Below are 12,254 nucleotides of genomic sequence, written 5' to 3'. Positions count from 1 at the left end.
GGGGCGGGGCCTGGAAGGGCCTCGCTGGCTGGGGGAATCCTGCGAAGCCGCTGCCCGACAGGGAGGCGTGGCCAACGAGGTTGGAGGCGGTTCCCGGAAGTCTCTCCAGTGTCCGAGCCCTATAGGTCCGGCTGGCGTCTTAGGGGCGTGGCCTGCCAGATGGAAGGTGGGGCCAGGGAGGGCCTTGGGACTGGGCGATCAGGCTGTGCTGTGGGCAGCCCGGGAGAAGGCCGGGAAAGATGGCGGCCTCCTGGAGGCTGGGCTGTGACCCGGCGCTGCTGCGATACCTTCTGGGCTTCGGTGGCCAGCGAAGCTTGGGTCTGGTTAAGGGGGCTGCTAGGTGCTCTGTCGGCCGCGGGGCTAGTTGGAGATGGCTGCACAGCACGCAGTGGCTGCGGGGTGAGTGCAGGGGTGCCCTCAGTTTCTCTGTAGCAGAGCAGTGGGCCCGGGGTCAGGGACGTGATGGACAGAGGTCTTGTGTCTGGGTGTGGAGGTGCCCGGCTCCCTTCTTGCTTTCCTCTTTTCTCGTGGGTGGGTCCGCTGACTTGGCCTGATGTATGCCGCAAAGGGCTTTCTTGGGAGCTGGGAGATTTTGACTCTGTCCCCTGATTCGACCTTGCCTTGGAATTTGGGTTATTTGTAAGGCCTATCTGTGTGGTCAGGCATCTCGGCACGGGAGAAGCTGCCCAAGGTTGAGATTCACAGCCATGGCTGGCCGTTATTCATTCGCTAGGCTCGTCTCGTTTGGGAGATGTAAGCTCTTCGAGGCCACTCGGGTCTCCCCACGCGATGACCCGTAAAAATCATAATTTGTACATGAGGCATTACAGACATAAGTTCCAGAAAATATTTCAAGCAGAACATTAGCTCGAAAGGGTGGAACTTGGCAGGGGCTAAATGTGCTATAGAAAATCGCCGTTTGGTAGTGATGTTGATTGACAGCAATTGACATACAGTTCTAGTATTTAACCGTGCACTGTGTGAAAAGGCTTGCCCGGCATAATTCTTCCATGCATGGGGCCGGGGTAGAGGGTAAGAGTGGGGCGAAGAATGGGACTAACATTTTTACCCACCAGTCATCATTCCTGGCACTCCACAGAATGAATTTTAACTTAAAAAATTTGTATGGACATTGGGTGCACATTGTGAGCTGCTTGTGGCTGGGAAAAAGAGCTTTGCAAAGCCCCACGGGTAAGATAAGTGCTTTGCAGTTGCTAAAGATTGGGGGATGGGAATATTTTATTTCAGTTTCTTCAGGCTAATTTTCATAAAATACTCCCTGGAGCAGTGGTTCTTCGGCAGTGTGTGTGTGTAGAATTCTCTCTTCTCCATCTCCCAGTTTGTTAAAAAATGAATTTTTCTATAGCTTCCAGAGATTGTCTCAGATGGAGCTCAGGGATCTGCATTTTACAACCAACCTTAGGTGAATTTTGATAGAGTATACCTTGAGGCTCACTACCTTAGCAAATAGTCATAATGGAAATAGTCCGGGAAGAATGTTCATAATTTTGCCTATTAAAGATGCTTCGGAGAATTTTTGAATGCTCTAGATCCTCAATACACAGAAAGGGCCTATGAGGTTCCACACAAAAATGTCATGGGGTTTCAGAGGTTTTACTTAGACCTACTCTGATGACTTCTGCCCTGAGAAACTCACTCGCTCAGCCTTTATTTGAGGGGCTGTGACATTTTCTCCGGTCCTCATCCCCTCCCCCTGGACAAACACTGTGAACAACTTGTCTGTTTGAACATCACCTGGAAAGGAGACTGACCACATCCCAAGATAAGCTGAGCTAGTTTCTTAGTGCTGCTATCAGAAGTCAGTGGCTCAAATCAACACACATTCGTTGTCTTACAGTTCTGGAGTTCAGAAGTCCAAAGTGGATTTCCTTGGCTAAAATCACAGCGCTGGCAGGGGCTCCATTCTTTCCTGGTTCTGAGGGGAGAATCTATTTGCCTTTTGCAGCTTCTAAAGGTGTCTCACATTCCTTGGCTCTTCTCCATCTTAGAGTCAGCCATGGCTGGTCCAGTCTTTGCACATCACATCTCATGACACTCCCTCCTACCTTCTTTCTTCCACTTACAGAGGCCTGTGTGATTCCAGTGGACCACCTGAAGGATCCAGATTTCTCCCCATCTCGAGGGCAGTTCATTAACACCTTAATTTCATTCTCCGTCCTAATTCCCTCTTGCCATGGAACAACATAGTCACAGGTCCTGGGTATTAGGATGTGGACCTCCGGTAGAGGGCACTAAAGCTAAGAAATCATTTGCATTACTGTAGATGGTGAGAATTAAGTATATTTATTGACCTGTTTCCTCTCCAGGAATCTGTCAGAAGTATTCTTGGAATATTGGCTTCATTAAAAGGTGCTTGTTGGCAGCATTTCTGTGAGCTGTGACATGCGCCATGTGCTTACCACTTCCCAGAATTTTTTATTCACTTCTCATAACAACCTAGTAAAGTTGGCATCATCCGCGTTTAATTGGACAGAAATACTAAGGCTCAGTCTCCCAAAGCCACATAGCTGTGATATCAGTGAGCTGAGAGTATATGTATTTGTGTTTATGCCTGACAAATCCCTAATCTGGTACATTTGTTGAACTAAAATGTTAATTGAGAAGGCAGAGACTGTATTCACCACTTGGCTGGTGTTATTTAGCATCCACTAAGCGGCAGGCATATGATAGCCTACTTGGAAAGTGGTTGACGTACAGAACAGGACTGGTTTTCAGGATTCTGCCACAGGGCTGGTTTAGTCATATTTGGCTTCAGGGCATACAACCCTAGATCCTTTGTAGGCCCTATCCTTAAGGTGTTGAGAGTCTGCTGGAGGAGATAATAGTAAAGACGTGATTCCAGCAGTGTGCAGGGAACTCTGAAGGGTGAGTTTCGGTTGACAAAGAAGGCAGTGTATGTGAAGGCTTTGTGGGGGAAGAGGGGCAGTCCTTGGCCAGATGTGCTGTTGTAACAGTTTTTCAACCTATCCTAAGCAGTTAACTTTGAAGAGTTTATATTGCTGTCATTTCAGAGTAGGTGGTATGATATGGAATGTTATTAAGATATTATTAAATATTAAGATATTAGTTATTACTAATTTTAAATTCTCTCTGAGTAATAATATGTTGAATTGAAAATAACATGCATAGAAAAGTAAACGAGGTTCATAGAATGCAGTCATGCTGTTTGTTACTGATGTTAAATGAATATATCTAGGAAGTTGTATGGGGGCCGGCGCCATGGCGCACTGGGTTAATCCTCCACCTGTGGCGCCAGCATCCCATATGGGTGCCGGTTCTAGTCCCGGTTGCTCCTCTTCCAGTCCAGCTCTCTGCTGTGGCCCGGGAGTGCAGTGGAGGATGGCCCAGATGCTTGAGCCCTGCACCCACATGGGAGACCAGGAGGAAGCACCTGGCTCCTGGCTCCTGGCTTCGGATCAGCGCAGCTCTGGCCATTGCGGCCATTTGGGGAGTGAACCAACGGAAGGAAGACCTTTCTTTCTGTCTCTCTCACTGTCTGTAATTCTACCTGTCAAATAAAATAAATAATAAAAAAAAACTTTTTAAAAAAAGCACTCTAAGGTCTGTAGTAGGGTTGCCAAGTTGGGAGCCAGTGAACTGACACATGTCTTTTAAGAAGAAAATTAAAGTTACTGGCAGCGTTTACAAGCAAGGACACTTTACGTAAAAATCTAGAGTTTCTCTTCTCCTGAAAGTTTAGACTGTGGTGACCACTGCCTGAAACTAAGTAATGTTTGCTCTTTAAGTGAGGAGGTGACTTCCTGCTTTATTTCTGTCCCCACTGCTCAGAAAGGTGCAGTGTCCCTTGGTATTTGCCATCCCCTCGAGTTGTTATTCTGTTACTCTGACCTCTGTGCACAACAGAAAACAAAAGATAGACCAAGAAAGGGAAACAAAATGTGTACGTGAAAGGAAAATTCCTATTTCATGTGAATGTGAGGCATGTCTGACTCTGAAGAAAGATACCTTACGATGCCTGCTTCCTTCTCTTACCTGCCTGTTTTATGCAGGCATCTGAGGTTGGTCTTTCTCTTTCTTAAGATTCACTCATTTATTTATTTGAAAGGCACAGAGACAGAGAGATCTTCCATCCCTTGGTTCACTCCTCAAATGGCCACAACAGCTGGAGAGGCTAGGCTGAAGCCAGAAGCCTTGAACTCCATCCAAATCTCCATGTGGATGACAGGAATACACGTATTTGAGCCATTTTCTTCTGCCTCCAGGTGCGTTAGTAGGAAAGCTGGATTGGAACCGGAGTAGCCAGGACTTGAATCTGCACACTGATATGGAATGCAGGCGCCCTCAGCAGTGGCTTACTGGCTGCAGCATAAACACCTGCACCTGTCTTCTCTCTTTCTTTTTCTCTTCGGGCTTGCCAATCTGCTTATTCATAATTTCTCTTTCTCTATAACACCAGCATGTCTTAATGCTGATTCAGGCCTTTTTGTTCCATGGTTTTTTGTTTGTTTTTGTAAGATTTATTGTATCTATCTGAAAGACAGAGGGAGAGATCTTCCATCCACTGGTTTACTCCTCAAAAGGCTGCAATGGTCAGAGTTGGGCCAGGCTGAAGCCAAAAGCCAGAAACTTCATTGGGTTTCCTGTGTGGGTGCAGGAGCCTAAGTACTTGGGCTGTCTTCTACTGCTTTCCAAGTGCATAAACAGGGAGCTGGATTGGAAGCGGAGCAGCCTGGGCTTGAACTGGTGCCCACATGGGATGCTGGCATTCCAAGTTGTGGTTTAACCCATCATGCACAACGCTGGCCCCTGTTCCATACTTTTCCACTTTAGTTTGAGTACCCATTATCATTTCTGTAATGTACTTCCAAATTCCATGTATAGACTGACTGAGCTAACATAGGTGTTTTGTGGTATAGCTCACACAGGCCTGATTCTTTCACTACCTGTGATCTGGACATTTTTAAGAAAGAAATATGGGGCTGGTGCTGTGGCATGGTAGGCTAAGCCTCTGCCTGCGGCACCAGAATCCCTTATTGGTGCTGGTTCAAGTGCTGGCTGCTCCACTTCCAATCCAGCTCTCTGCCATGGCCTGGGAAAGCAGTAGAAGATGGCCCAAGTCCTTGGGCCCCTGCACCCATGTGGGAGACCCGAAAGGAGCTCCTGGCTTCGGATCAGTGCAGCTCTGGCCATTGTGGCCATCTTGGGAGTATTCTAGTGGATAGAAGACGTTTCTCTCTGTCTCCTTCTCTCTGTAACTTTGTCTCTCAAATAAATAAATAAAAATCTTAAAAAAAAAGTATGAGTTGGGAACCCATGATTGACATGTCTGTTGCTATGACTGATCAAATTAGGACAGTAGTGTAGTAATCTTTTTTTTAATTATTATTTATTTTATTTGAAAGGCAGAGTTACAGAGGGAGAGACAGAGACAGAGAGAGAGAGAGAGAGGTCTGCCATCTGCTGGTTGACTCCCCAAATGGCCGCAATGGCTGGAGCTGGGCCAATCCAAAGCCAAGAACCAGGAGCTTCTTCCGGGTCTCCTATGTGGATGCCGGGGTCCAAAGACTGGACCATCTTCCACTGCCTTCCCACGCCATAACAGAGAGCTGGATTGGAAGTGGAGCAGGCAGGGCTTGAACCGCCACCCATACGGGATGCCGGCACTGCAGGCAGTGGATTTACTTGTTACACCATAGCACTAGCCCTAGTAATCCTTTTTTAAAAAGACTTATTTTTTGAAAGGCATAGTGACAGAGATGGGGGAGACACAGAGAGAGAAAGAGATCTTTTATTTGCTGATTCACTTTCCAAATGGCCGAAACTGCCAGGGATGGGCCAGGCCACAGCCAGAAGCCCAGAACTATCGAGATCTCCCCTGTGAGTGCAGGCACCCATGTATTTGGTCAATCTTCACTGCTTTTTTATGTGCATTAGCAGGAAGCTGGATCAGAAGTGGAGCAGCCCGGACTTGAACAGATGTTCTGATATGGGTTACTGACATTGCAACTGGCCACTTAATTTACTGTGCAACACACTGGCCCTATGGAAATTCTTTAATTATTTCCAGATTAATTACTAAGTGTTTGCTTTGCTTTAAAGCATTTCATTCTGAGTGTGAAAGTGGGACATTAGTAGTAGTCATCAGATCTTGAGTACTCTGCCAGGTTTCATTGTTAGTTTTTGTGAGCACAAAAGTGCATTGCCTTTGTCATCACTAGAACCCTGCAGAGGCTAGTCATGTTATACAAGATAGGAAATAAAGACTAAGAGAGGGTTAGCAGTTTGCACAAACTCAGTAGGTTAGTGAATGATTACTTTGGAACTAGGCACATGATGATGTCCAGTGGATGTCCTCTCAGATGTCTCTTTTGCCCAAGTGAGGAAACATCTTGGGTTACCATAACAGAATGCTCTCACATTGTGTTGACCCAGATTCACTCAGTTCATGCAGCTTTTCCTAAGCCTGTGACTGGCTTGACTTTACTATTATGACAAATAGATTGACTTTAACTGATCCAGGGGCTCGGTAATGGTGTCACTAACCTTAACTACATGCCCAGAAGAAAAATCTTCAGCTGCACACAAGTGGGCCTGAGTCAGCAAGAAGGAAGTTGGACCATGTATGTATTTATTCTTTTGCTAGGCTGTGAATGGAGTAGTTAATTTCTTTATGTCTTTGTTCAAGATTACGAAAGAAATTGAGATTCATGTAGAATTTTTATACGGTTTAATACCATTCCACAAGGGCAGTCTAGCAAGCTGAACCCTCCCAAGTGTTTGATTCTACTTGGGGAGACGCATTTTACAGCCATCCTCCATGTAAAAGTTCCAGGCATCATCCTTTCAAATTTGCCCCTGGGTTTAGCATTGTGGTACAGCTGGTTAAGCCGCTGCTTGTGATGCTAGCATCCCCTATCAGAGCCCCTGTTCAAGTCCCACCTGCTCTGCTTCTGGTCCAGATCCCTGTTAATGCAGTGGAGAAAGCTGTGGAAGATGTCCTAAGTAACATGGGCCACGTGGAAAACCTAGATGGATTTCCTGGCCTCCTGGCTTTGGTCTGGCCGAGCCCCAGATGTTGTGGCTACTGGGGAATGAACTAATCAGTGGAAGATCTGTCTTCTGTCTCTCCCTCAGTCTCTGACACTCTGCCTTTTGAGTAAGTGAAATATGTTTTTTTAACATAGGACACAAACTGTAGTTTTTACCTAAGCAGTTTCATGAATGAGGCTGATTTTAAGTTTCTTCACTGACAATTTTAACCATTGAACAAATTGTACTTAAATTAACAGTAGTAAAAATTCAAATTTAGACATGAAAATGTGGAACGAAAACAACAAAAGAACAGGAAGTATTTTCATTACCAGACAGAATAACAAATCCACAGACACTCAGATACTTTCTGAGGCATATCAGAACACCTAGATGAAAGGTTGCATTCATTTGAGAGGTGTCAATACCTGTTCAGTGCTGAGACTATTTGTAGCACTTAGAGTATATGCAAAGTAACATTAGAGGACTGTGGTTCACATTTGAGAAACTCAGATTTAAGCTTTATGCTACAACTTGCCAACTTAACATTATAACTAATGCAGTAATAGTTACTCATTTCATATTTTTTCTTCAGAAATTCCATAAGCAAGTTATCATTTAAGTTCATGGAGTAATGCCACATCTTATTCCTTTTAATAATAAATTTTAATATCCAGATACTTTGTATCAAGGAAATTTTACCTGGCTTTACAAAAGCTCCCAAATACAGTACAGTCATAAAGTTTCTTCTTTGTAGATTCCATTAATTTATAGTTATTTTAGTACAGATAAATGCAGGACACTACTCCAGATTATTGGGCAACAAAAATGTCAAGGTATCACTCTCTGTATTTAAGTACGAGCAGACCACAACCACAACCATGGCAAGCAAATGCCCTCACATGTCCTCCACTGCTTCTTGGTTCCTTTCCACCTCACAATAGTTGGTTTAATGGATACCATTGGGTCTCAACCTATCTCTGAAAGTTCCTTTATTAAAAATTTTGAAATTTAACTAATGGATCATCTATAGCTTCAATAAGCTAGTTTTTTATAGACACCTTATTAAAATAATTAAATGTATCTAAAATACCATTAATGGGTAAAATATTAACCAAAAGAAAAAAATGACACTGAGAGTATTTTTGAGACCATGTTTTTCCTAACTAGAAAAGCTGCGGGATTCGTAATGACAGCAGACATAATGACACTTTAACCCTGCTGTTTCACAACATCGATAATAAGAGTAAATGCATGAAGCACAGAAAAGAGGAGCGGGATTTCAGGAGAAAAATCTTACAAAAGTGTTCACAGTGCTTATAAGCACTAACAATATTTTCTCCCTTTAAATAGTTCAAATCTTTATTTCATTTCTAATTTTATCCAAAAATGAGAACCTAATTCATTACATAATGTTTCTTATTAATTTCAGTTTTCAAGTATTTTCTTTCATGACAAAAACACACTTACGGACTGAGCTTTAAAGATGGAAAAGTTCATTTAAAATAACTGATACATTCTCTGCCCAAAAACATAAGAATTAAGACTTAACACCGTAACCACTCAAGTTATATGTAATAAGAAAAGGGGGGAAAAATGGTCCAATATAATCAACGTCTTCTTTTTCAAAAGATTTAAAAACAGATGCCTTAATGTGTGCCTAGATTCCCAGTAACAGGATATTCTGAAATCTAAGGAGCTACAGAAGAAAAAGCAGAGTAAGTTTGATTTCCCTGCCATTGCTCCATAAATGTTCCTGTTGTTTACTTTGGATTTCCTTTGTACTTTCACTGGGAGATTTTCTGCCTTCATCTTTCATGGTGATGGCATGTTTCTGTGTGTAGCACATCCTTAAGCATCTTTTGAACACTGGACAAGTGGTGACAAACTCAATTTCTGTTTGTTGTGGAAGGTCTTTATTTCATCTTCAGTCAAAAAATGAGAGCTTCACAGGGTACAGTATTCTGGGTTGACAGTTTTTTTTTTCTCTTAAGACTTGGACTATTTATTGCCTTTCTCTCGCAGCTTGTAAGGTTTCTGATGAGAAGGCAGCTGTGAGTCTAATTGGAGATCCTCTGAAAGTGATCTGACGTTTTTCTCATGCATGTTTTAGAATCTTTTCTTTGTGTTTTACTGAGGAGAATTTGACAACAGTGTGTCACGGTGGAGATCTTTTTTGGTCATGTTTATTAGAAATTGTATGTGCTTCCTGTACTTGGATATCTATTTCTCCAAATTAGGGACGTTTTCTCCAATTATTTTACTAAACAGGCCTTCTCCATTCTCTTTGCACACCTCAGGAACTCCTTAAAGACCCATATGTTAGGTCATTTGATAGTATCCCATAATTCTCCAATACTGTTTTTTAGTTTCTAATTTCTTCTTCTTTGTTTTGGTCTGACTGTAAAATTTTCAGAGATTTGTCTTCTAACTTGGATATTCTTTCTTCTGCCTCACCAAGTCTGTTGTTAAGGCTTTCCACCGCATTTTTTATTTGCTCTATTGAATTCTTCGATTCCAGTGTGTCATTTTGATTTCTCTTTAAAATCTCGATTTCACTGGAAAAATTTTCATTCATGTCATGTATGGATTTCTTTGGTTTGTGGATTTGCTTCTGATTACTTCTAAGTAATCCTAAAATCAACCTTTTGAATTCTGTTTCAGCATTTCTTCAATCTCTTCATCTTCACATTCTAGAATAGAAGTGTAGTTATGTTGCTTTGGGGGCATCATGTTGTTTTTCTTATTCTTGTTTCTTGAATTGCTGTGTTTATTTTTAGGCATTTGTGGAAATATTTGTTAGTTTTTTTCCCCCTGTATGGCTTCTATCTTCGGATTTTGCCTCTTTGGCTTAGGGGAGTGTCTGCTCTTTCAGTGAATACCCAGAGGCATGTGCTGGGTATGACCAGGCAACTTTGTTCAGTGCTGCAGTGTGAGGTGCGTGTCCAAGGTGATACCCAAGAGGTTTAATCAGTTCTATTGATGTAATCTCATGCTTACCTCCTCTCCTTCAAAGAGACTAATGCCTGAGCATTGTATCCCAGTGGATACAATATTCATCCTCACTGCCACAAGAACCATACAAAGGATCCATGCAGTCCTTGGTGTGAGCACAGATCCTGCAGCAATGACCCTCACCAGGGAATCAGGGAGCCCTGAGTGTGTGGAGCCGCCTACAGTGACTACCCAAAGACCCAGCCATACCCTCCCTTGCAGCCACAGTGTTTTCACAGTCCCAAAACACAAGGCTCCCACAGTCACGAGCACCCAGGCCCTTGTTAATTCTCCCAGCCAGACTCGGGCATCTCCTTTCGGCTGGTTACTTGGCGCACAGATACTAGCTGGCACAGCTGTTATATATGTCCAAAATGGCACTCACTCTCTCTTGGCTAGTTACAGGATGCTAGTGCCAGGTAGTCGGGGAGAGAGAAACATGCACCCCCCTCCCTTTTTTCTTCTAGGTTGGCCAGTATGCTGTCGCCCAGCAGGGCTCCAAGCCAGACTGTTCCCTCAGCTTTATCGCCAGTGGCTTGGGCTGCTGCAGTCTGGTCTCACCTCACTCTTCAAAGCTGATACAGAGGTTCTCAGGTGCTGGGGTCCTGAGTTGTGTGAGTCTACACCCTTCACATAAGTCCACAGTGTCCATCTGATTTGCATGGCATTTCCTCTGCCATTTTCTCCTTAACTCTTCCCTGAGATTGGACCCTCTCCATGTAATTTTTTTTTAACTACCTTCCCCTAGACTAGAGCAGTGAGCTCCCTCCCTATTCTGCCATGTTGGTGTCTCTCCTAAATAAATCTTTTTTAAAAATGTGCTATGTTATATTAAATGTAAGTGTATGACGCAATCAGCAGGTTCCCTAAACAAAATGGAGTATATGTTTTAGGGTTTGTGTATCTTGTTTTTTGTAGATAATACATTGACTGTAGCTAGTATTTACTTGTTACACCTCTGCAATTGTTTAAATGAAGAACTTTCTGCTCTTACATAGAACATACCTAGGGAAGAACTGGGGTTGGCAACAGTATCATTCTGAGTGTTTGCTCGGAAATCTGCTAGTTCTGTTTTTTAGAAGGGCAGAAGTCTATTAAGAGATAAAAAAGCTATACCACTTCCACAGAAAAGTGCGTATATCAAGATTTTGTGGGTTGATTCCAAGGGACTCAGATAATCTGGTTTACTCATGAATACCACCCAGTCTGCAGATTGTGATACAGAAAACAGTGGAACTGCTTTGCAAGGATATTTGAGAATTCTGAAAATGAGAAAGATGTGTCTTAATGAAGGGATTTCATCTCGAAGTAAATGACTAGTGGATACATTTACAAAAGAAACCACAACAAAGCCAGTGGTTTGGAGATCTTGACTCAGCTATGGATGTGGGTTAAATTTATTTGTACATTTAGGCTCATCAGACCATTCACCTTTCCTTGAACATTTGTACATCTCTCTCGTTGGCTCTTACTGAACCTTCAAATGGAGTGACTTTACTTACAGTTTGAAATTTCTCTCATTATGTAAGAGCTACCCTTCCAAATCTTTCAGTATGTGAGGGGTCTTCAAAAAGGTTATGGAAAATGTGTGTTATGAAAAAGCTATTCATGGATTTCAGATTTTTGTTTGCTGCAAAACTTTGAATTCCATTTTCTGCAAACCTTCTAAAGTACCCTCATATTTAGAGCCCAGGCAGGAAGAGGCCACTCTTCTAAAGGAGTGGTTTGAGGAGAGCGTAATAAAGGACTGTTTTTATAAATTCAGATGTAGAGATGGTGCTGCTGCACGGGGCTGTTTAAAACTGCGTGCTGTCACCACCACCCGGAGGCTTGTGCAAGGGAGCAGTTACCGGATTAGGAAGAGGGACATGCCGAGATGGAACCGGAGCCCTTCAGTAAAGGTCGCAGCCAACCCCCAGTGAATCCTCTGGGGAGGAGCTGGGGAAACGAAGACCCTGCCCCTGCCTCTCTCTCCCTTCTGTCTTCTGTCTGTGCTGCCATTGATTGGACCCAGTTGGAGGTCAAAGCAGAAGAGTGCCAGTTGTGTGAGGAAGGGCAGATGGCAGAGAACCTCAAGCCCACCCAACTCAGCCCCATCAGTCATTGCACTTTGTTTCGACCTCAGTTGTAGCACTGAGACTGGCAAACGTTGCATTATATATGTATGTGGTAGTTCTCATACTGAGAGAGAATACATCCAATAGGATTTCTCCACTGACATATCTGCAGGCCAGGGACTTGCACAAGAG

General features: G+C 43.4%; 1 protein-coding gene across 2 annotated transcripts in view; it reads left to right on the top strand.

Annotated features, from left to right (window-relative positions):
* Positions 1-32: 32 nt before the first annotated feature.
* The window catches only part of PDHX (pyruvate dehydrogenase complex component X), a 93,899-nt gene continuing 81,677 nt past the window's right edge, over positions 33-12,254 (top strand). The window contains exon 1 of one of the 2 annotated variants that reach the window (XM_051825977.3): positions 33-166. In XM_051825977.3, the coding sequence (XP_051681937.3) occupies positions 160-166 (7 nt within the window). In that variant the 5' untranslated portion in view covers positions 33-159. Of the gene's footprint in view, positions 167-210; positions 400-12,254 lie in introns of those variants that run through there. The other variant, XM_008269678.5, reaches the window with a different exon arrangement.

The sequence above is a fragment of the Oryctolagus cuniculus genome, chromosome 1 (genome assembly GCF_051225735.1).
Source record: "Oryctolagus cuniculus isolate XC-2025 breed Fujian yellow rabbit chromosome 1, ASM5122573v1, whole genome shotgun sequence".
Lineage (NCBI taxonomy): Eukaryota > Metazoa > Chordata > Mammalia > Lagomorpha > Leporidae > Oryctolagus > Oryctolagus cuniculus.
The sequence above is the reverse complement of the archived record's forward strand: the minus strand, read 5'-3'. Positions and strand labels throughout refer to the sequence as shown.